General features: G+C 39.7%; 1 protein-coding gene and 1 long non-coding RNA gene across 2 annotated transcripts in view; one reads left to right on the top strand and one right to left on the bottom strand.

Moving 5' to 3' along the window:
- Positions 1–26,501, top strand: part of LOC129705408 (uncharacterized) — a 130,674-nt gene that overhangs the window by 32,924 nt on the left and 71,249 nt on the right. The window contains exon 2 of the long non-coding RNA XR_008724907.1: positions 21,457–22,182. This is a non-coding gene — a long non-coding RNA (uncharacterized LOC129705408). The remainder of the gene's footprint in view (positions 1–21,456; positions 22,183–26,501) is intronic.
- Positions 1–26,501, bottom strand: part of LOC129705407 (putative leucine-rich repeat-containing protein DDB_G0290503) — a 558,220-nt gene that overhangs the window by 487,225 nt on the left and 44,494 nt on the right. The window contains exons 3-4 of the mRNA XM_055648958.1: positions 9,116–9,244; positions 2,368–2,451 (exon numbers count right to left, since the gene is read on the bottom strand). Coding sequence (XP_055504933.1) covers positions 2,368–2,451; positions 9,116–9,244 — 213 coding nt within the window. The remainder of the gene's footprint in view (positions 1–2,367; positions 2,452–9,115; positions 9,245–26,501) is intronic.

Raw genomic sequence — 26,501 nt, 5'->3', positions numbered from 1 at the left:
CTAGCACTGCACATGGATCTACCATAGCCTCACTGCTCTTATTCTCTGTACCATGTATAAGAAAAGAAAGCATCCCCTAAACATTACCGTGCACATTTATGAATTAAATACTATTTGCCCCTTTTTTTGCCTTATTGACTATCTACATCTAGATTGTTGTACAATGTAAACTAAACTTCTCACTGTAAGCTGAACTTGTTTAAGATATCATCTGCAAGCATCTTTATCAACGCCCTGCATATATATATATATATATGAAAAAGTGAGGGTCTGAGTTAAGGGCCTGTCCCACTTTCACGACCTAATTCATGACCTTTTTTACTCGTGGATATTTTTCATCATGCTAGAAAAACGCCCTGACCTACTTGACGTCAAGTCAAGTTTATTTGTCACATACACAAATACGAGATGTGCAGTGAAATGAAAGTGGCAATGCTCGCGGACTTTTGTGCAAAAGACAAACAACAAAACAACCAAACAAATTATAAACACAATCATAACACACATATTCTTTTACATAATAAATAATGGAAGGAAAAACGTTCTGTAGAGTTAGTCCCTGGTGAGATAGGCATTTACAGTCCGAATTGCCTCTGGGAAGAAACTCTTTCTCAACCTCTCCGTTCTCACCGCATGGCAACGGAGGCGTTTGCCTGACCGTAGCAGCTGGAACAGTCCGTTGCAGGGGTGCAAGGGTGCAAGGGTGCAAGTACCTACGACCAGCATCACGGCCTGCTACAATCTACCTACGACCTTGTGACGGTCATGCTGTGAGTATGAATCAAGGGCAAACTCGGCTGAGGTCGTGAAAGTGGGACAAGCCCTTAATGGGACTGTAGAATCACACTGATAACAACTGCCCAGTCACAGAAACAAATGTCAGCCATGACTCATTACTTCTCCCAATTTTGAATCCAATTTGCCATTTTTTTCCCTTGGATTTTTCTGGCTGGATTAATGTAGGCAATTAGCCCAAATTTGCATAGACTATGTCCAACTTATTTGGGAACAGTATAATTTGGTGTGCAACCCACATAGAAATCGTTGCACATGTATTAGTGTATGGCAAACGTCATATGTTATGAAGTATTTGGTTTAATTTCCAGAGTGATGCAAAGATAAAGAATGGTCATTATCATCTTTCACATCATGGTAATTTCATTTTCAACCACAAAACATTGATATCAACAGTGGTACATGAACTAATTTATATACACCTGTCTATTCATCAGACTGCCTATATACAAGCACATCCAGCAATTAGATTGTGTTTTGGATGACTAACCTTGAAGCGCTGCCACATTATTATTTTTTTTCCTTTTTAGCCTAGGAAAACTAAAATTAAATCAACAGAGGCAAGAGAAAAATCCTGTTGTATATAGAATTCAGCTCAATAAGTTGAACCCGAGGAAAGTGTACTTTATACCGTCTTTAGACCAGCTCTATACATCAAAACAAACTATATGCAATTGCATTTGGTTGTGTTAGTGGAATCAATATGTGGAACTTTAGTTCTATTTCAAATTAAGAAATAATTATGTACTGCATATTCTACTTCACATTGCTCAAAGCTGATGAACCTATCATGATGCATTAAAGATCTAAGATCTGTTGTCCATCAATTTTTATTAAATCTAATATTTTATAACAACAAGCAGCTTTAAAAAATTTATGCAAAGACAGAAGCATAAACGTCTCGAGCATCATGTATAATATTATTCTGGTCAATAAATGGTAGCAAAGTATTTGCCCTGCTTATATACATGAGCTATTTTTCATCTAAAATTGTAGAATATTAATGGTTAACTTTAATTTTTTTGCCAAACCATTGAATACTTTTACAGCATATAAAAAACAAATCTCGTTTCTGACCTTTCCTTTATTGCACAATTGTGAAACATTTATTTTGCTGCACAATTCAATGCTAAAATACAATATAAGGTGCCATTAAAGAAATTCACCTAAATGTTTCATTATTTTATTCACTTTAACGCAATTTATTCCTTTATGAATAATGGTTTGTGATATGGACAGAAACTGGTAGGCTTGGCTAATAACCATTGATCAATGCTACCAATTATTACCAATTGTTATCTCCATCATTTTCCTGATTCTACAGCGTGAACAGCATTAAAGCAGGGCTATAACAAAGTACCATAATTGCATAAAAATGCTAAAGATTTTAAATCATTATGAGCCATGCCTAGATGTTTTTCCCCCAACAGCTTTGAGGATGATCTTCAAGTCTACACCAGTGGAAAAGGAAAACAAATCCTAAGCAATAACATGAAAATTACATCCATTAAAATCCATAAATTCTAGTCATTAATACTTTAGACAAAACCATAGTCATTAGAAGGAACTTACAGCAATTTGTTTGTCCATATTTTCTTTTGTTGTAAGCAAGCTATTATTCTCTGCCTTGCACTCAGTAACTTTAGCAACATACTCCTGTCAAATATTAAACAGATATCATTATTATATATTATATGAAATTTATTTCAGCCTCAAAAATCTTGTTTCACACGTTGTTTGAGCTGAAATAAGTTGAACAGAAAATTTACAAAATAAGTTAACAAATCTTTTCACCATACGTATTATAAATCTTCGCAAATTTGAACTAATAAAAACAAAATACTGAAAAATAGATCAAATAATGAATTAGGTTGATAGGATTCTTTGAAGTAAACAGGGAAGACTCGTTGGTTTGTTCCCTGGTTGTATGTGTGAACTTTGGGAAGTGTTCAGCATAGTATAATTTAGGGAGTCTTGTAAGAAGTTAGAACCCATGGAATTAGAGGAGGTCAGTGGGTAAAACACTGGCTCATTGTCAGAAAGCACTCGAGTTTGATAGAGGATTTTCATATTGAAAGGTGAACTCAAGTAATATTTCCCATAAGTCAGTTTGAGCCAATTATTTTCAATTGTTATAAGCAACCTGCACATGGATGCAAGAAACAACATTATAACATTACAGGTGTCTCAGAATTCTTCAACGTAATCAATAGGGATCAAGACTAAAATGCTAGATGAAATGAAGTATGGGCAGAAGCAGGCCAGGTGAAGTTCAATGTGACCAGTGAAGTACACATTACGGATCAGCTGAAATTGCTGATTTGGAAAAGTAGATACGAGCACTGAGAAACTGGTATTTTTTACTAAATCCTTAAATGGTAGCAAGGTAGGCGGGACATAGAAGCGGACATTAGATTGGTTGAGCATGAGGAATAGTATAATCAAGGGAATAGGCACAATTCTCGGTCGCAAGGATGGAGAGACCCGAAGGCTGAGTCGCCTGCCTGGTGACCAGGTTCAGGACATCTCGTCTGACCAGCAGAGGAATTTGGAGTGGGAGGGGAAAGATCCAGTCGTTGTGCTCCATGCGGGTACCAATGACATAGGTAGAACAAGGAAAGAGCTTCTGCTGGGGGAATTTGAGTACGTAGGGACTAGCACCAGCAATGCAGCACTTTGCACTTGTTGCTACAACACTGACAAATTAGCATTGATGTTGAACTTCAGTCCAAAGAATCGAGTCTTCAAACAATGTTTAAACCTGCAGAGTGCAGCTGATCTGAAAAAAAATTATCTTGTGTAGTCATAATTCTTTACATTAGATGTGACAGATTAGGAAGATGTTGTCATGCAAATAAAGTTTATTATGCATGCTGGATGATACTGTGGCATAAATAGTATGGTCTGTATTGGGAGCCCATATAGCCAGATTCCGATAAGAATAGTTTCTCCCAAACCTGTGCATCAATCCCTTCATCCTTTGCTTTACTTGGGAAAGAGGCCAGTACTGCTCAGCTAAAACTTCCCCCAATTACTTTCTCATCCCCCGGCTTTCCAGGCTACTGCTCTTCCTTCAACATAGCTGTTGTCTTCAGTTGACTGGATGTATACTGCATGTTGCACATATACAATGTTTCTGTGTCACAATTATGTATTTTATAGGATGGCCTTGGATTGATATAGCCAACAGAATATCATTTCTAGAAACCCAATTGTTCATTCATCTATGATTATAGTAATTGTCTGGCTTTTGTTGTATCAGTTTCAACTATGTGTTGGTAAAAGTGCAAAATTGGTCTTTGGAGCCAACAAAATGGTGGACTGCCATATTCTCCAGGATTCATTTCTCCAGACAGCATTGGCTGATGAAAATGTCTGCAGTATTGTTTCCCCAAGGATGAAGGTATCATAAGTATTTCCTGCAAACATGATACTGGCAGCTGCGACAGTTTTATGATGATCTACAACTACTTGATTAATGAAGGAGTGGAAGCATTTTCTGTTGTAGGAAAGGTTAGGGTTATTAACATGCACATCGCTGCCTGCACTTGCAGGAGCCCTAGAATGATGGCAAATGCTGCTGCTCCTCCTAAATCGTCCAAAAAATAGAGATGAAATAACCCACGTACTGCATTTGCAGAGAAATTCTCTCTCCAATATTGCAGGAAGTCAAAGAAACAGCAACGTAACAGACATGTGCTGCAGATACAAAGAATGATCCCGCAAAGGTGACATCGATCTTGACAAAGAACACAGCCGTGTCTTTCCATAACATTTCACGTATGTTTAAAACCTCAAGAGTTTAATACATAGTGCTCATCAAGTAGTCGAAGTATGATGCAGTGTCTCGGGCTATGGAAGTAACTCTTCATAGATGGATGCCTCCTGTTTCAAGGTTGCTGATCGAACCTGGGCAACTAGTCATGGCTCTAATGACATCCAGTAATAGTGCTGCCAATGATGGCTCCTAAGCTCTATGAGTATCTCAACAGTTAGATGAGGAAACACAAGTTTAAGAACACTGATATCATTATGTGCAAAATTGATGCCATCAAAAGATCACTTGTGCAGGCACAACCTTATCCAAAAATGATGGGTAAAATTAGATTGCACAACACCAAAGATAAATAGCTCTATGGAATCCCATTGCTTTCATTTTACACCAGCATTATCAGTTTAATGAGCAGAGGAAAGCAGTTATAAGTGATGCACTTCTCCATTTTAGTTTCCATTTTGATCTCAAACCAACCATCTAAATGGCACAAATGTTTCTTTACCTCATAGAATGAATAAATACATTGAAATTGCTCACGAAGGACTGGCCTCAACAAACGATGAGATTTAAAATTATCTAAAATGTGTTTTCTAAAATGTTCTGGACGTTATTACATTGTTTTTCAATCATTTTCACTCTGTGAAAATTAAGACATGACTTAAGGTTTACAACACCAAAGGGACTAAGGAGCACAAATTTAAGATAAAATAAAATATAATTAACGAAAGAATACTATAACTGGAGTTCATAATTATATTAAAGAGGATTGAGTTGTTTCTTGAAAAGATAAAGGAAATTAGGTAAGTGGGACTAAAACAGGTCGCTTATGGGCCTGTCCCACTTAGGCAACTTTTTAGGCGACTGCAGGAGACTTTGCAGTCGCCACATGGTCGCCACATGTTCGCTGGTGGTTGCCGGGGAGTCACCTTCATGGTTGTGAGGAGTCCCCACATTCTAGGAACTAGTCGCGGCCTCATTATGGTCACCGAGAATGAAGTCGCCATGGAGAGTAGCGAGAATTCTCGATCCATAGGTGGGTCGCCATGAGGTCCTAATGGGTTGCCAGGAGGTCGAAGGTTCACGTAGGCTGTACTGGTGTTGACCGGTGAATTTCATTGACTCATTGAGGCAAAAAAAAACGTATGCAGTAGTTTTCAGAAACAAGGATACCGACCAGTAATGTTAAATGTCTGCCAAACTTCACAGCCGTGTATCTCTGGCTTCTTAAATGTTGTGTGGCTTCTTAACAGTTGTCCCCACTACTTCTCCCTCCTTCTCCACCCTCCCCTCTTTTAAAGGACTTACCGTACACTGTGCTAGCCGTCTTAATTACAGCGCCAACCTTCCTATTCATCGCAGTGTGTGTCTAAGTGGGACGGGCCCATAAGTAGTCCATTAGGTAGTTCAGTGAAATGGAGCACGAAGAAAACCGTTTTGTTTAGAGAACACCTAAAATGTTTTGTTAAATCAGGCGAATATTATTCAACTTTATCTGAGGACTCTCAAAACAACCATTGGAAAAAACTTTCCTCTCCAGGATGTCTAATCGTCACATGTGCCAAAAACAGAACAATGGAACTCTTACTTACAGCTGCACAATAGATTTGTTCTATTGCTGCTCACACTGCTCATGGACAGCATAATAAACAAAAAATGTTCAATAAATTAGAAAGAATGGGTGCAAAAAAAATGCTCGAAGCCCCTGGACCAACCAACGCAGTTCGGAGTTTAGTTGCCGTTCCTAGTGTTCAACAGCCTGATGGTTGTTGAAAAGAAGCTGTTCCTGAATCTGGAGGTCATGGTTTTCAGACTCCTGAACCTTCTTCCCAATAGCAGGAGTAAAATGAGAGCATGGCCAGGGTGTGGTGTGGGTCCTGGAAGATGTTAGCTGCCTTCTTGAGGCAGCACCTCCAATAGATCCCTTCAATGGTGGGGAGGCCAGTGATGGACTGGGCAATGTTCACCACTTTTGTAATACTCTTCATTCCTGGACATTCAAGTTACCAAACCAGGCTCTGATGCTCTCCATTGTACACCTGCAGAAAATAATGATGGTATTCATGACATACTGAATCTCCTCAACCTTCGGCCTTCTTCTAAAGCCAACAATCAGCTCCTTGGTCTAACTGACGTTGAGAGCAAGTTTGGTGGCCATGTTGTTCTCCAGCCAGTTTTCCACACAGGATTTCAGAACGCGACTTGGAAAACCATTGTCCACCCTCATGAAGGATCTTTTCATGTCAACCTTGGTGACTGAGATTATAATGCCATCGGGAGCTACAGGGGCCCAAGAAGGCACATCAGTGTTCTCCTTTTTGAAGCCTGCGTAGAAAGCCTTGAGCTCATCCACTTCAGCTGCCTCTTGGTTTCAACTTGTAGGATGTTAGGTGTGCACTGCGTAATCTCTGCCACAGCTGCGGAATATTCATGTCCAATTTGGAGCTAAAGTGCCTCTTAGCCTTTTTGATGGCCTTATCGAGGTCATACCTGGACTTTATGTATGAATCTACGTCACTAGACTTGAACGTCCAAAATCTGGTCATCAGAATATTGTGCACACCTTGGTTCATTCGAGGCTTCTGGTTGGGGAACACCCAGATGTGTGAACACCCGAAGGAATTCCTCTCCATCATCATGACCATGGTCTACATCCCACCCTCGGCTCGCGTTCATCTAACACTGGAGGTGTTGCATGCCGTGGTAAAAAAACACCAGACAATGTTTCTAACATAGCCAGGGATTTCAAAAAGGCCAGTTTGAAGAGGTAACTTCCAAACTACTACGTGTCCTACAGCGTAAAGGCAGTGACTGAAGCACAATTCTGGCGGTGAGGTCTGTAGAGCTGGTCAGGGGGAGGCAAAGGAATGACCTGGATTGCTTGGAGTTGATAGTCTGGGCGATGATCAAGGACTCGGCAATAGACCTGAATGAATACGCTTCACACATTTCATTCCGAAGTCGGTAACAACCATGGCGTATTCATTCAGGTCTATTGCCGAGTATTGGCACTGTATTCCATGTAAGTGTGATCGTCCATGAAGTCAGGGCTCACCCTGCTATCAGGGATTCCCTTACAGTCATAACTCTATTGCCATCGGAAAATCATAATAGTGCTAATCCATTGAAATAGACGAGTGGTGTGTAGGAAGGAACTACAGATGCTGATTTATACTGAAGATAGATACTAAATGCTGGAGTAACTCAGTAGGACAGGCAGTATCTCTAGAGAGAAGGAATGGGTGACGTTTCGGGTCGAGTCCATACTTCAAAGGGGGGGGGGGGGGGGGGGGGGGGGGGGGGGAGCGGGAAGGTGTGACCTAGCACAAGGAGTTTGGAGATTAATTTGGTTGGGATAATTATGTTATAGTCCATAAATAGGAGTAAGTTGTTATTATCTCTATGCCAAGCTGCCAGGATTCATGCCAGCTCTGGAGTATAAATTCAATTAATGTATTTTACAAAATGCAACTTTGTACCCCTCAAAATGTACTGCCAATGATTTTTAAATCTGGCAGGGTGGAGTAGATACTTATAATGTACCATAATCAGTTCCCGATGCTGCTGGTGAGCAAGTTCCTCATGGTCAGGCAGTGGAAATGTTTTTGCCAGCACTGGTTCTACCAAGTGGCCAGCAGACACTGCAGCACGCAACACTTTTGTCCCTTTGTTCACCTTTGGGCTATTTTCAAAATTCTGCATTATATTCATTGAGAGGGACCAGAGCTGGAATCCCTAAGATGATTATTAATATCCAACAGGAGAAAATTTGATACTTGTAAAACAGCTAAACTGAGGAAAATACAGGGAAAGGGAAAGCACGGATGCATTTTGGAATAAATGCAAAAAAGAAAATAAATGCGAGTATATATTGATAAGATTTGATTGAAGAAGGGAGGGATGAAATTCATGCGGAACATACAGAGACATAGATCCTTTGGGGCAAACAGCCTGCAAAGTCTATCCTACATCAATTACACAGGAGTGATATGTGAACAGACTGACAACCGTAGATAAAATAAATGAATTTAAAATTTGTTTGATCATTCTCTCAACAAAGTGTAGTCTAATATGTAGATAATCCATACAGAAGAAATGAGGATATATAAAATGGCTACAGTATATTCATTCTGTGGCATTTTATCTGGTTTGTAACGGAAAATGTCCTTATGAAGTGCATGGGAAACAGAAAATTGCTCCCAGCATTTTCAATACCAGAACAGTTGTGAACATTTACAGACATCTGGACAATAAATATACCTTTTGTAACAAAATCAGTTAATGCCCAAAGACACTTAAAAAGGAAAGACTGCACAATGCCTAAAGGTATTAAAATCCATAGCGTAAATGCACTATTAAAATTCATTTTATTTTGAGAAATATGAATTTGTGAATAGTTTACAATGCAACTTTGATCTCCCTTAAAGTAACCATTTTACCCACAGCAGTCTGTGCATGATGTTCTGAATTGTATCCCTTTGCACCATTATCAAACCGCATGGAAAGTAAAAGATCTACAACTATAGTCTTGAAGAATGCAATGATCACCTGCAGGTCGACTTCCAAAGTAGTTACTCTTCGATTAGCTTCTCTTTCAAGCTCCTCCATTGCCTGCATCAGGACATCGTTTTGTTCACTTAAGTCATTGATGTAAGACTGAAGAATCTGCACCTTCAACTAAGCAAAGAGGAAAAAGTGTAAACATCTGACAATAAATTTATTTTGATGATGTCCGATAGATACTATGTAAAAGGTAAAAATAGAACAGGTTGCAGAGGGTAATCATATTTCTATCGACAACACGACTAAAATAATAACACCAAATAAAAACAGAAAAAACTGCAAATACTCATTAGGTCAGGCTGGTTCACTGGAGTGAAAAACAGAGTAAATTCAGTATTTCAGGATGATGCCTTTCATAGGAACTGGGAAGAGTTAGAAATTAAATTAAGAGGAGTAGCACTATAAGGGTGTGATGGAGCAAAAACGGGCAAAATTGAGTAACACCAGTGGAGACAGTGCTGGCTAAATGAGGGGACAAAAATGCCCTGTGTTTTAGTTCGGGACATAATTAATTTGCGCAAATGCCAGCAGATCCCCTTTGACACTGTACATGACAGTTTGCATCAAATCTTTCTTTAGAGAAATGTTGGGAGGTGCTTATTCAGATGTAACGTGGGATCCGATAGTCATGTGCAGTAAATTTTGGATATATGGTTGGGACAGTGCCAGGATGTGACATGGTTGAGTCTGAAAGCTGTGAGGACCAAGGATCTTGCAAGATTGAAGCCAAGACAGTATAGAATAAAACTTAGCTGAACCCAGTCCACCAGACTTGATCAACCTGCCCAGGCTGTGGCTATAAGCAGCTTCAATTAGAGTATGAAAGAGAAGGAGAAAGGAAAGAGAAGGACAGAAATGAAATGCATATTTAAAAGCCAAGAAGAACAAAAATTAAAAAAAGAGCACTCTGCAATCCCGCAATTTGCAACTTCCAGCCCCTACCTACTGCTCATGTTGCCTCATTGTTCACAACCAGCTTTCCAGGTCCCTGGAATTGTCCCATTGACAATTGCTTCCCCCCTCCCTCACACAGATGTCGCCCAACCCACTAGATTACTCAAGCAGATTTTCTCCTCCAGATTCCAGTATCTGTGTCTATCACATCCACATTTATGGATACATTGGCACTTTGTCAAATTAAACAAAAGGTTTATTCAAAGTATCAAATTCTAACAGTTGCAGGCTGAGAGCTAACACGTGCTGCCAATAAAATCTTTCAATCCGCATATACCTGTTCACTCATTCACTTCACAAACTGATATACATGAAACAAATAATTGTCAAGTTAATTTTCTGAATATTTTAAGACTTACAGACTTCTTTAAGAAGGCAAAGCTACACAGATTTTGCATTGAAATGCTTCACCCATGGGCATGCTTTGCAATGCCAGCACTAAAATTAATTGTGAATATACATACTTACAAATGAGCTTTTAATGGATTTTATTTGTGTGGTGAACTGCTTGAGAAGGTGAATATACGCATGCATGAATGGAAATCTAGTTAAATTTAGTTTAACCCACTGAGATTAGGAAATATTTTCTGCAAACCATCTGGTTAATTAGCAAAATAAAATGATTTTCAGGGAAAATAACTTTAAGGCCAAACAGATTCATTAAGATGGTGGAGACCAAATGTTCTCATGTCCACAGAGCAAAAGACTTACAGGTATTTTGATTATAGCGTTTGAAATCAGATCACATGGTTCGAAAAAGTTGTAATGCAGAGTATAACATTTGCACCTTCACCTGCAATCGGAGGATATTGGCTGTGTAGTCAAGTGCTCTGCCAATATCTTTACTATTGAGGCATTGGGAGCAGAGGGGAAACCCCACACATATGGTCCAGAGCAATATTGAAGAAGGGTCAGTCGTCATTTGGGTTAGGTCAGTCTGAGTGTGCATACCAATTTCATACACGGAGGAAGCGAGTCGGCAGTGTGAGCAGAGCAGTCAGTCCGGCAGAGTCCATGACAACATGGTGGGCTCAATGCAATCCCGTGAAGCCATAATACACAATATGGGAGGAGATACATATATAGATATCCATTATAGATAAGGGAGGTTAAAGCAAATAAAAAATTATAAAAAGCAAATTAAAGGGAGTCTTATAGATACATAGGTTTTGTTGATAAAAGACTACAGAAGCACTGGCACTGAGTAATTGGGCTGGGCTGAATTGTTACAAACTAGCTGAACTCCAAGAAATCAACCTTCACAGTAACAAACTTGAAGAAAATATTCTTTACGCAACAAATGGTTAGGATTTAGACTGGACTGTCGTGTGGGATCAGCAATACAGATTCAGAATAACCCTTCTCACCAAAGAGTAGGTTTGATTAATTACAGGTGAAAACATGAGTCCTGGATTACGGGAAAAGAGCAGGAGAACAAGACCAAATAGATGGCTTTTTGAAAAACAGCAGGCACAGATCTGATGGGTGCACTTAGTAAACTAAATATTTTCATAGATCCATTCCTGAATAGACTGTAGCATCAATGGAAGTAGTACAATTCTATATAGCAACATCTGGGATTCATTCAAAAGACTATTTTATCTTAAACCAGTGTAAAATGCATATCCACATTTCAAATATTGCATTTGACCTAGTTTTAGTTTAGACCTAGCCTCTTATAGACAATAGGTGCAGGAGTAGGCCATTCGGCCCTTGAAGCCAGCACCACCATTCAATGTGATCATGGCTGATCATCCACAATCAGTACCCCGTCCCGGCCTTCTCCCCATATCTCCTGACTCCGCTATCTTCTAGAGCCCCATCTAGCTCTCTCTTGAGAGTATCCAGAGAACTGGCCTCCACTGCCCTTCGAGGCAGAGAATTCCACAGACTTACAACTCTCTGTGTGGAAAAAAGTGTTTCCTCATCCCCATTCTAAATGGCTTACCCCTTATTCTTAAACTGTGGCCCCTGGTTCTGGACTTCCCCTAACATCAGCAACATGTTTCCTGCCTCTAACTTGTCCAAACCCTTATTAATCTTATATGTTTCAATGATTCCCTCACATCCTTCTAAATTCCAGAGTATACAAGCCAAGCCACTCCATTCTCTCAGCATATGACAGTCCCGCCATCCCAGGAATTAACCTTGTGAACCTACGCTGCACTCCCTCATTAGCAAGAATGTCCTTCCTCAAATTTGGTGACCAAAACTACACACAATACTCCAGGTGTGGTCTCACTAGGGCCCTGTACAACTGCAGAAGGAGCTCTTTCCTCCTATACTCAACTCCTCTTGTCATAAAGCCCAACATGCCATTCGCTTTCTTCACTGCCAGCTGTACCCGCATGCTTACTTTCATTGACTGATGAACAAGGACCCCGAGATCCCGTTGTACTTCCACTTTTCCCAACTTGATACCATTTAGATAATAATCTGCCTTCTTGTTTTTGCTATCAGTGGTTAACCTCACATTTATCCACATTAAACTGCATCTGCCATGCATCTGCCCACTCACCCAACCTGTCCAAGTCACCCTGCATTCCCATAGCATTCTCCTCACAGTTCACACTGCCATACAGCTTTGTGCCATCTGCAAATTTGCTAATGTTATGTAATCCCTTCATCTAAATCATAAATATATATTGTAAATAGCTGCAGTTCCAGCACCGAGTCTTGCGGTACCCAACTAGCCACTGCCTGCCATTCTGAAAGGGACCCGTTTATCCATACTCTTTGTTTCCTGTCTGCCAACCAATTTTCTATCCATGTCAGCACTCTACCCCCAATACCATGTGCCCTAATTTTGCCCACTAATCTCCTATGTGGGACTTTATCTTAAACATTTTTAAACTTAATTGCTCCTCCACTGGCAGGTATTCCTTCTGCAAAATACATAAGGCATACAGTAAAGAAATACTGGGCTTAATTATTCTACATCAGCATTAATGCTCCATTTAACCTGCCTTCTGTATTTCTTCACCTAAATCAGTCAGTGGATTCCCCTTAAATTCAACGGTACTATTTTGTTCAGCCGCACCCTAGAATAGACAGCTCCACATTACTTGGGTAAAACATTTCTTCTCAATTCCTTATAAGATTTCTTGATCTCTATCATTTTGAAGGTTTCTAGCTATAATTTCACATTTTCTCTCGCACACTACTCAAACCGTCAGATCTTTGCCTGCTCACATAACCCATATCCTCTTCACTCCCTTCCTTATACCCTCTTCACAACTGATTTGCCCATCTTTCTTTATGTTGTTATCACTTGCCTGGCTTTTTCTGTCCATCTCTTTTCCAACCTTTCTTCCCCCACTACAATCAGCCTGAAGAAAAGTCTTGGCCCTAAACAACGCCTATCCATGTCCTCCAAAGATACTGTCAGACCCACTGAGTTCCTGCAGTACAGTATTTTTTTGTAAACCAGCATCTGCAGTCTCTTGCATCTCCTCGCCACCTTCTAGCCCACGTGCAGATAATTCAAACAAACTGTAAAAATTTGCAGCCCCAGCACCAATCCATGTGGCACAATTAAGAGGCCAATCCAATATTTACATCATTCCCTGATATATTATATTATCATTTTAAATCTCTCTGCCTTTCTTCGGCGAGTGCGCTTATATCTGGATAACGCTGGGTAGGAACGCAATAGCCACTGGCCCATTGGAGAATTTCTGCAACTGGTGTGTACTGTAGGGATATTCTTCTACATTGGATGTTGCCAGCAACATTCAAATTCAGCAGTGGATGTTTTGGTGGAAAAAAGTCATTTGGGTCAACATTAGTATTTCATTATATATTTATTGTAGATTGCCTCTTGGTATGTAGAATAATGGTAGAATCTTGGGGGAGTTGAAGGGAATGCAGGGAGTTAAAAAAAATGGAAGATAGACACAAAATGCTGGAGTAACTCAGCGGGACACGCAGCATCTCTAGAGAGGAGGAATGGGTGACGTTTCGGGTCGAGACCCTTCTACAGACTTCAGACTACTTCAGAGTTTAAAAAATGGTATTGGAGTAAGATTATAGTAAACGGGATGTTGATGGCCAGCATGGACTCAGAGGCTTGCTTCACTGCTCCATACCTCCATAAATCAAAATTGAAAAGTGACTGTAATGACACGATCTCAAGAGCTAATGCTATATTTGAAAAGCGGTACACTTAAATTATTTACACAGCAGACTTGGTACAGACCTTAATGTTCCAGACCGCTGAGAAATAATGTTACTGCAAAACTAACACATCATATAACACTTCTCTTCAACTGAATCACAAAATGAACATATACCTAAATGCAGAGAACAGCGTGTCTACACAAGAAGAAACACCCCCATGACCAAATGCTGCACTATTTCCTTGTGATCTATGCTTCTGCAGATAGTGTTCACAACCTCCACGTCAAGCTTTGAGGTGACAAATCTTGCACTATGAGAAACAGGTACCTTTTTACAGAAACTCTTGAAGGTACTTTTCTGGTTAAAGTGGATCATTATTGCCAAATCAACAAAACTGGGAGACATCATCACAGGAGGCGGTACAAAGAACATCCTGAGATTACAAATGATATTATTTAAAATATTTTGTTTCTAGATGAAACTCTCATTAAAAGAAGGCTCCTCTGATAATTGAGAATTCCCTCAGTACAAGACAATAGAGTCACCTGTTTCATGCATTCAAACTCTGGAGTGAAATTTGATCCTACAGCCCCAACAATTCCGGCTCAGAACTGAATCAACTGAGCAAAGCTAATACAGTGATATTGACCCATCTCTCTAGCTACATCTGGACTTAGAATAATGGAACCATTCTAAGGAAAGCAAGTTTTTAACATTGCCATTGAGCAGCAAGACGACATTACCATTTTTCTGCAAAATATGCTATCACTTAATATGATGCTCTGGGATTTTATTAAGCTTATTATCATCATAAAACTAGGGAATTATGCTTTCAATATTAAGAATGGGACAAAGGAGATGGCAAGTCATATGATGAGCATTTGACGGCATTGGGCCTGTACTCACTGAACTTTAGAAGGATGAGGGGGGACCTCATTGAAACGGTGAATGATGAAAGGCCTGGATAGGGTGGATGGACAGAGGATGTTTCCACTTGTGGGAGAGTCTAGTGCCAGAGGCCACAGCCTCAGAATAAAAGTGAACCTTTAAAAAGGAGATGACCTGGAATTTTTTTAGTCAGTGGGTGGTGAATTTGTGGAATTCATTGCCACAAAAGGCTCATGGAGGCCATCTATGGATATTTTTAGAGCTTAGATTGATAGATTCTTGATTTGCGCAGGTGTCAGGGGTTATGGGGAGAAGGCAGGAGAATGCGGTTGAGAGGGAAAGATAGATCAGCCACGATTGATTGGCGGAGTAGACTTGATAGGCCAAATGGCCTATTTCTGCTCCTATCACTTGTGAAGCTAGGTGTTGCTCCCTGCTGACGTGTACAGACATATTAAAAGTAAACAGATTTCTGGATAAACTAAACACGTATATAGAAATTGATCGATTAATATCTTATTTTGAACTATAAAATCAGCTGAAGTGTGCTCCAAACACATCCATAAATATTCATTGAGCAATGAATGCATAGTGTGCAGTTTTGCAGTACCACCAGTGTACTCTGGATGGAGACACCAGTCACCCACTTGGGTAGAACAGACATTACATCTCCTGTTGAACCCAAGCCAATATGGCAAGGTCATGCACAAACATATTCACACACTGTTGCTGCACCATTATTAGATGGCTTTTCCCAGCAAGAACATGTTGTATCATAACCTTGCCAACATTTGAATAATTTGAAGCAAAGTAAATAATGTATTGCTGAGAATGGCCAAATATTTTTTCCTGGTCTTTGCCCTGGTGGCTGGATTTAAGAGGTTTCCTTGCTTCCCACATACACTGTTTTGCTGAAAAAACCCCAAAATCCTAATTCTGGCAATCATTGCTGAAACATGTCTTGAGATCTATCACAACTAGAGAGCAGCCCTGAACTACTATCTACCTCATTGGAGACCCTTGGACTATCTGCAACATCCAGGTTCAGGAACAGCTACTTCCCCACAGCCATCAGACTATTAAACTCAACAAACAAAAATCTGAACTTTAATAGCCTATTGCACTTTATATGCTTATTTATGTGTGTATATATATATGTCTGTTCTACCCAAGTGGGTGACTGGTGTCTCCATCCAGAGTACACTGGTGGTACTGCAAAACTGCACACTATGCATTCATTGCTCAATGAGTATTTATGGATATGTTTGGAGCACACTTCAGCTGATTTTATAGTTCAAAATAAGATATATATATATACACATACACACACACACACACACACACACACACACACAATGGTATATGAACACACTGACCTGTTCTGTATTTATTTATGCCTACAATATTCTGTTGTGCTGAAGCAAAGCAAGAATTTCATTGTCCTATCTGGGTCACATGACAATAAACTTTCTTAGTAAATAAGTAAGTACATTTTATTTATATAGCATGTTTAAATCAACTCGCGATTGAAACCAAAGTGCTTTACATAAAATAAATAATTAAGTTTCCGTACATCCATAGAAAAAATTAAAAATAAGAAAAAAATGACAACACATTATAGAATTCAACATGAACGTCCCCCACAACAGAATCAAAATTTTCCACTGTGCGGAAAGGCATCAAAAAGCTAAGTCCTCTTCCTCTGTGAATCACCCGAAGTCGGGGCCTATTTGTGGCCTCCACAGCCAGTCCGATGTTTTCAGGCCCTCTTGCCGGGAAGATGGAACTCAGGCGTCGGGTGAACACTCCTTGGCGTCTTGAACTCGAACTTGATCAGACTTTACTGGCTTTATCTTGCACTAAACATTACTGTCTGAAGAAGGGTCTCGACCCGAAACGTTGCCTATTTCCTTCGCTCCATAGATGCTGCCTCACCCTGCTGAGTTTCTCCTGCATTTTTGTCTACCTTCGATTTACCAGCATCTGCAGTTCCTTCTTAAACATTCCCTTATCATGTATCTGTACAGTGTGAATGGCTCAAATGTAATCATCTATTGTCTTTCCGCTGACTGGTTAGCATGTCACAATAAATTTTCACTGTACATGTGACAATAAACTAAACTAAAGGTCATCTGAAATGGAAATGACTATTACTATAGGGATATACAAGTGCAAGCCAGGACGGCATTAGAATAATCAAGTCTTATGTTAAAAGCATGGATGAATGTTTCAGGCTTCGTGGAAGTAGAGAATAATACGGCAGTGGAAATACACTAGATAAATTTTGCGTTAGAATAAATGGAGTTAAAATTTCAATTCAAATTTTTAAGAGAACTGTGATTGGAAACACAGATTTATCTTCAGAAATTCAAAAAGATACTACTCAGGCAACAAACTTGCTAATACTTGTTCAATAAGCCTCATTCAAGTCAGTAAACAGTGCAGCCTAAACATAACAAACACTGAATGAAACATTATTGAATGGGGAAATTCACTGGCAACAATGTTGGATTCCAGTTGTTTCAGTGGCCAGTACTGAAAAAAAAATCCTTTATGATCTATATCATATCCCTGTGTCCAAAGAATTTAATAATTGCATTTACATTTGCACAATCCATTTAGAACAAAAACTCATGAATCTCACGAATGAAGAAAAAAAAACACATTCCCATTAATATCTAAATACATCAGGAAAAACAGGTACACAACAAAATATGACCAAAAGTTGAACATGATATTGCCACGTTAGAAAATGCTATTTATTTATTACTAGGGGAAATAACAATGTTCTGTGATTAGAAATACTGATAAACATGATATTTATGGCAAGTATGTAAAATAATGCTCATTAGAACTGTCTGAACTCATTAAGATATCATTATTTGTGAATTAATGCACAAAATCCATGGCTCATTTACACATAAATGGCCTCAATTAACATTTGTGGTTGACACATTTAACTTCTTAAATACCAACATATACATTGTATGAACATAAATGAAGGAATATATTGCCATGTTAGATTCACAAACATCTGGCTGTATTTGTAAAGGTTACATTTTCAACTTGAAGAAGGTATGTCATTAATTTTGTAATCATACATGTTCTATATTTTGTCATTTTGAGTACTTTGGTCAATATATAACTGTAGCATACTTCTTGAACAAAAGATGGAATTTTATTAATTATAGCTATCTGACAAAGATTGAACTACATTTTACCTCATTATAAGGCTGATGAATTTTAAACCCATTTTTGCCAATTTCAAAGCAGCACACAGGCAACATAGTTGCACATCTGCAGTTTTCCGTCCAGATGAATTATTGGCTTTGATGCTATTATGCAGTGGGTCAACAAGCCTGAATGAGTGGAAATGTTTGAAGAGATTACTGACATACTGAAGCACCAACAAACACCACAAAATGGTGTATAAATGCAGAATTTTATTGAGGTACTCTGCAGGTCAGGCATAATATGAGGAAGAAAAAAATAATGTTTCAGGTCAATGACATTTCATCAGAACATGTTTGACAGCCAGCAAGGCTCCATCCTAAGGTGGGATAATTTCAACAACCACCATTAAGTCCTTTCACCACAATCGCATGTGGGAAGTAGTTAACTGATGAGTGCTTTGTTCTGAAGGATCTGGTTAATGTTGATGTAGAGTTCTCGAGCATTGTCATATTAGAAAGCACAAATGCAGGATGTTGAACCCATTGTGTCTGGTATAGCTCTTTGGTGGAGCTACCCAATTAGTCGTACTCTCGTGATTCTGTACCAAAGACCTGTCATGTTTTCAAAGAGGTTCCTTCCAGATCATGACAATTCGCTGTATTAAAAACAGGTTTCCTAATGTCAATCACCTTAAGTCTGCATCTGACCCTTTTGCCACCAAAACAGTTCCATTGTATGTTGTATGTCAAAACTTACGATTCAAATCACCATCAACTCCTTCTGCTTTTAGAAATGCAAATCCAACTTTCTAGCATCTACAAATAACTTGAAGGTAGACAAAAATGCTGGAGAAATCAGCGGGTGAGGCAGCATCGATGGAGCGAAGGAAATAGGCAACGTTTCGGGTCGAGACCCTTCTTCAGTCTGAAGATGCAACCGCTGAGTTTCTTCAGCATTTTTGTCTACCTTTGATTTTCCAGCATCTGCAGTTCCTTCTTATACAAATATCTTGAAGTCACCTATCCCAGGCACACATCCGATAAATATCTGCTCTCCACTCTAAAGTGTGGCACTCAGAACTGAAAGTTTTAGACCAGGTCGCTCAACGTACAATCAATTTTAACCCCAGTCTCTCTGAAGGAAGCATTCCTGCAAGGAAGGCTCCGATATTCTATGGTGCACGTGTCCAGGGCAGATAGGTAAAGCTTGGTCAGAAGCTAAATGACAATTGCAAGGAGTGGGGAGGGAGAGGGGAGAGAATAGGGCACACCCCATCTGCTAATGTAACATGCGCAAGGACATCCTCCGACAATATCCATACTTCACACTATCCTGATTAAATGTCAACTACCGTGCACCTGTCTATTTCACTACTATGTCCTCCTCAAGTCTTTCTAGTTTCATAGTTTTGTGTCATCAGCAAACACTGAAATTAATGTTCTAATACCCAATTGCGGGTCATTACTGACCACTAGTCAACATAACTACATATACTCTCTCACAAAAAAAAACATACACCATGACGAATAACTTTTCACTTCACTGTCAATTCTTTATTTAGTTTACCAATTACTCTTCTTTAATCCTAACAGGTTTAAATGTTATTAAGTTAATTTTATGGTACTTTGTAAAAATCTCTTTCAAAGTCCACATACACACATATAATATTCCCATAACACCCCTCATTTACGTCAAAATATATGATCCAGTCAAACTCAGTTTCCGTAAAGTTACAGTCGCCTCCATTCTTCCTTAAAATTGGATGCATACTATATTGATGGCTTTCCTTTGTAAATTATCAGAACTAAACTAAAAGGAAGAAGGTACACTAAGAAGACACGGGTTTGTTTTTCTTTTGAAGATAGACACAAAATGCTGGTAAAATGCCAGCACTTCAGGAGAAAATGAATAATTGATATTTTGGGTTAAGACCCTTCTTCAGACCTAATTTTTCCTTCTCTCCAGAGATGCTGCCTGACCCGCTGGGTTACTCCAGCATTTTGGGTCTATCTTCGGTGTAAACCAATATCGGCAGTTCCTTCCTATTAATTTTTCTTTTCTTCTCTCATCTTCTAATCCATCCTCTATCGCCCATATTTCAGGGAAGGTGCTCTTACTACTGCAGACTATACAAGCTTGACTAAATCCTCCTTCCAGTCAATGCAAGCAGTAAAATATTACTACACTAATATTCTGTGCCACCTGGACCACATGAAACATTATTTTCACAAGTGTCTAGATTAGAGCTATTTCATATACATTAGCTATTTGTTTTGAACATAACAACTGGAAATTGATTTTAACCCAAAACTTATTCAGCAACAAATCATTACATTTAAAATCAAACTGAATATAATTTGTTCCTTCAGGGTTTCACCACTCAATAGCACTTCAGAAATGACAGAGCGTGTGAAAGGACAAATCAGTGACCCGTACTCTTCCCTACCTCAACAAATCCTTGTAAAAAGTGTGAAACATTTCCATGTAAAAAAATTCATTAGATCTCCTCAAGCAAAAAGTATCAATTTGAAAATTATATGTAAGCAATATAACTTGATTTTCTTTTTTTTAATCATTTGACGATTGCACAGGATCCAATGACTACATATTAACCATAAATGAAATCTTGTCTTAGCACATTACCCTGTAACTTTGCAATTTTCCCTGAAAGCCAAGGGCAGAGTTGCATTCATTTTCAGGCCCATTTCCTCAAATGATTAGGCGATCAATCAATCTAGCCATCAATCTCTGTAGACAGCCAGGATTATCTATCCATTTATCACTCACTGTAACATTAAGATCAGATCAGGTATCAGAACTAATAGAAACGTCATGTTGAAACATTTAAGTAGTTCAAGCAAGTATATTTCAGTCATCTCTGTAGAAAACAGTGAAGTAAAACCATTTAACTGCTAAAATAATCATATTCTTATATATCTAAATACATTTTAGAAATTAATTGATACAAACAGGCAGCGATAATTTAAATATGTGGGAAGGAACTGCAGATGCTGGTTTACCCCGAAGATAGACACAAAATGCTGGAGTAACTCAGCGGTTCAAGTAACAACTCTGAAGAGAAGGAATGAGTGACATTTCGGGTCGAGACCCTTATTCAGACGAACTTAAAACTGCCTTATAATATTTAAAAACATATATTAACAATGATATTGTTATATCATTTATCTTAGGAAGCCTCTTAGGATTATGGACAACTTGTTTCCGCTCCGATTCCTCAAGTTCCAAGGTGGCTGATGAGGCCTAAATGGGATCTGCCAACTCAAGAAGGCATGAGAGGCTGTGTTCATCAGCGCGGATGGGATGTAATGAGGGAGGAGATGTACTCCTTCTACAGTTTTCACATAGCTTTTGCACTCTCCTGAACAGCTGAGATTCTGTGCCATCCCAGATGCTTCACCATTTTGGTTGGGCATTAGCCAGGAATTTGCACTGCGCTTCGAGAACGTGAAATTTTGTCAAGGAAGTTTTGAGAAGCCTCGACTCATTTCCTTTGTCATCCTGGCAATTTCTTGTTGTGAAAGAGTTCAAAGTAGAATGGAGTTCTGGACATGTGATATCGGGCATGCAGATACCCCACAAATTTGTGATGATGGAGTGTGATGAGAGCCGCAATGAGAGGATTGTCAGCCTAACAAAGAATGCTGATGTTGGCTGATTTACCATGCCAGTTAATTTGGAGGACAACCATGATGGCACCATTCCAATGTTCTGAAGTGCCTACTGCAGGCAATCATTTTCTGAGATTTATAAGATGGTATGATCAGTGGTCCTAGTAGACCGAGTGTTCTGTACCAGGCTGGGGTCCTGATCGTCAAACCTTTGTTTTCTCAGACTGGAACTGTGGTGAATTTCATTTTTGATGTCCATCTTTGCTGAGAGTTGGCTACCGAGATATGGTAAGTGATCAGAATTTCCAAGGTCTCGTCATGAGCGTTCATTGTCAGTGAGTGGTGTTGGCGTATGACTTTTATTTTGTAGAAAACAAATTTTGTAGAACACAAGTCCATACCGCACAAACTTCATCAAATGAGTTAATATTGACATCCAACTGCAAGCCAATACAAGTATTGTCAGTGTACCACAACTTGACGATGTTGAAGTTACCTTGATTTGGGAATGGAATAATAGGTTGAACATTTTCACATTTGTGCTGAGGATTGACTCAACTTGAGTAGGAAGTCAAAAGGATGCAAGGTGTAACATTGGAACAAGACTGACTGAGATGAGGGTTTAGGTACAACAAAGGCACAGCATCATAGAGATGGTGCTTCAGCCCGACTCATCCATGCTGAATAAGATGCCCCATCTAAGCCATTTCTACTTACCAGAATCTGGTCCATATCTCTCTAAACCTTTCCTATGCATGTACTTGTCTAAATTACTAATAAATGTCATTACTGACTTGTTTGTCTCTAGTTTGCACTGGGAATTGGATCTGTGGTGGACCCAAATTACATGCCATCATGGAATGGACAAAGAATAGAGAGAGAACAAAAAGAGGAAAAGCTGATCCAGTTCTAGGTAGAAGTATAGAGTCAAATGTATTGTATGACAAAAAAAGTTAAGTCAAGTGAGTTTATTCTCATGTGTCCCTGTATAGGACAATGACATTCTTGCTTTGCTTAAGCACACAGAAAATAGTAGGCATTTACTACAAAACAGATAAATGTGTCCAATATACCATAAATATATACACACATGAATAAATAAACTGATCAAGTGCAAATAGCAGAAAGTGGTTATTAATAATCAGAGTTTTGTCCGAGCCAGGTTTAATAGCCTGATCGCTGTGGGGAAGTAGCTATTCCTGAACCTGATTGTTGCAGTCTTCAGGCTCCTGTACCTTCTACCTGAAGGTAGCAGGGTGATGAGTGTGTGGCCAGGATGGTGGGGGTCTTTGATGATACTGCCAGCCTTTTTGAGGCAGCGACTGCGATAAATCCCCTTGATGGAAGGAAGGTCAGAGCCGATGATGGACTGGGCAGTATTTGCTACTTTTTGTAGTCTTTTCCTCTCCAGGGCGCTCAAATTGCCGAACCAAGCCATGATGCAACCGGTCAGCACGCTCTCTACTGTGCACCTGTAGAAGTTAGAGAGAGACTTCCTTGACAAACCGACTCTCCGTAATCTTCTCAGGAAGTAGAGGTGCTGATGAGCTTTTTTGATAATTGTGTTAGTGTTCTCGGACCAGGAAAGATCTTGAGAGATGTGCACGCCCAGGAATTTGAAGTTCTTGGCCCTTTCAACCATCGATCCGTTGATATAAATTGGTGCTGTGGGTCCCCCTCCTACTCCTTCCAAAGTCCACAATCAGTTCCTTGGTTTTGCTGGTGTTGAGGGCCAGGTTATTGCGCTGGCACCATATGGACAGTTGCTCAATCTCCCTTCTATATTCTGACTCACCCCCATCAGTGATACGCCCCACAACAGTGGTGTCGTCAGCGAACTTGATGATGGAGTTCGCACTGTGGTTGGCTACGCAGTCATGGGTATAGAGTGAGTACAGCAGGGGGCTGAGCACGCAGCCTTGAGGTGCTCCCGTGCTGATTGTTATCGAGGCTGACACATTTCCACCAATACGAACAGACTGTGGTCTGTGGATGAGGAAGTCGAGGATCCAGTTGCAGAGGGATGCGCAGAGACCCAGTTCTGCGAGTTTGGTAACCAGTTTGGAGGGGATGATTGTGTTGAATGCCGAGCTGTAATCGATGAATAACAGCCTGACATATGAGTTTTGTTGTCCAAGTGGTCCAGTGCGGAGTGGAGGGCCAGCGAGATCGCATCCACCATTGATCTGTTGTGGCGGTAAGCGAACTGCAGTGGGTCCAGGTTTTTGTCGAGGTAGGAGTTGATTTGCTCCATGATCAGCCTCTCAAAGCACTTCATCACCACCGGCGTTAGTGCCACTGGTCGATAGTCATTGAGGCACGTCACCTTACTCTTCTTGGGCACCGGTATAATTGATGCCCTTTTAAAGCAGGTGGGGACCTCAGACCTCAGAAGTGAGAGGTTGAAAATGTCCGTAAAAACTCCCGCCAGTTGGTCCGCACAGGTTTTTAGAACACGACCGGGTATACCATCAGAACCAGGTGCTTTTCGGGGGTTCACCCCTCTGAAGGATTTCCTGACGTCGGCCTCTGTGACTGAGACTGAAATGCCATCACAGCGAATGGGGGATCGGGAAGGCACATCAGTATTCTCCCTGTAAAAGCGTGCGTAAAACGCATTGAGCTCGTCAGGGAGTGATGAAAGTGATGGAACTGTCTTTTACCTGAATTTTGAGTGCACAAAGCAGAAGACTAATGACTATCTTGGTTGTGAAACCCCCATCCCCACCACCTACCTGGTTGTTTCAGCCTTGGCGGCCTCTGTGAGGTGTGTGTGTGTGTGTGGTGTGTGTGTGTGTGGGGGGGGTGAGTGGGAAGGTGAGGAAATGTGATGAAAATTAGAGAAATTAGAAAACCGTAGAGTCAGGAGGTGAAGCTATCTTGGGATTGAAACCCAAGTCTAGTATGGAATCGTGGTACGGTTTTCATTAAAGTGGTCAGGATACGCACATGAATATGCCAATAGTGCAGGAATAGGGATTTATATGCAAGCAGATAAGAGTTAGTCTAGGCATCATGCTCGGCACAGATATTGTGGGCCGAAGGGCTTGTTCCTCCTATACTGTGTTGATCTATGTTCTATGTTGATGTGTGGTAGTGGGTGGGTGGGTATGAATGGTTTTGATGGCCGATGGTCAAAATAAGTATGTGTCACACTGTACAGGGTCTCAAAACATAGGCATTGCCCAACTGATCCTGAGTATTTTACTGAAGTGCATGGCTCAAACAGAGCAATACATAGTTTATAACATCATCCTGTATGCGACTGTGACATAGAAATTTCATTTGTTGTTCATGGGCAATTTATACCTAGAAATTTCCAATTGAGTTTCTGGAAAATCCAGAAATCGTTTTTGCACAACACTGAAATAAAAAAAGTGTTGCGCAATTGAATTTCATTTCACACTCCCCCAAAGTTGTAGCTTTATGAAATACCAGTAAAATCTACAGGCAATTTTATCAGATGCCCTTCATAATTATCACAAAAGGTCAATGGAAAGGTTTTGACCATGCATTTACCTCAACAAAAGTGCTTTCTGTCAACCGAGAAGACTAATGGGTCAAATATTTGCCATTTATCTCCACGGCATTATCTTGCAGCCAGCAGCTGACGTCGCTGCAAATAATTTTATCATTGTTGACCAATCCTATTCTACTCCATGCTAAGGAAGTAATAGTTCTATGAAGTATGATTGAAAAATCTTCAATTTTATCCCTAATCATTTGACAACACTTTGACAAGTTGCTGCTTCAGCTTCAGATTCTGCACGTGGGCTTAATTATTGACTTCATTCAGAAATTTAACTTCAGAACATGTTGTGAAGCAAATTGTCAGAGTGAGGAGAAAAATTGTCTGTGCCAGCCTGCAAGGACTGCTAGTAACTGCCAGACAATGGAATAAGACGACAGACTGATCAGCAGGAAATCTTTTTTGAAATTGAAGCATATTCCTTTTACAATTTCTACATAGGTTTCAAATATCAATTGTGATGTTATGCATTACAACCTCATAATATGCAATGTCTAAGATAAATAAAAGTCTACCCTAGTAATCACATGAATGTAGATGATGCCCAAGGGTAATAATGATTTTATATTGAAACAATTTAAACAGTAAAGTATTGGTCAAAGCATCGCATTGTGCTGAGAGTAAAATATAGAAATTAAGATACATATGTAACCATAACTGGCTGAGATATCTGTTGCAGACATTGTTTTTTAGACACAAAAAGCTGGAGTAACTCAGCGGGTCAGACAGCATCTCAGGCCAAGACCTTTCTTCAGCTTTTTGCGTCTACTTCGGTTTAGACGAGCATCTGCAGTTCCTTCCTACACATTAATTGATCAATCTACATTAAATATTAGAAAATATTAGTTTAAATCCACCCCATTGCAGCTGGGGAAATTATATTTGGTGAATTAAATAAACTAGAGCTAAAAACAAGTAATAGTCCATGAAACTATTTGATTGGCACAAGGTTCATGGTTTTCTGTTGCCCTTAACTATCTGACCTGCATGAGGTGCTACACGCATAGAAATGTACTCTACTCTAAATTGCTCTTTGAAATAGCATAGAAAACTATTACATGAAACATAATAGGAGTAA

The sequence above is a fragment of the Leucoraja erinacea genome, chromosome 17 (genome assembly GCF_028641065.1).
Source record: "Leucoraja erinacea ecotype New England chromosome 17, Leri_hhj_1, whole genome shotgun sequence".
Classification (NCBI taxonomy): Eukaryota; Metazoa; Chordata; class Chondrichthyes; order Rajiformes; family Rajidae; genus Leucoraja; species Leucoraja erinaceus.
This window is presented reverse-complemented; position numbering and strand designations above follow the sequence as displayed.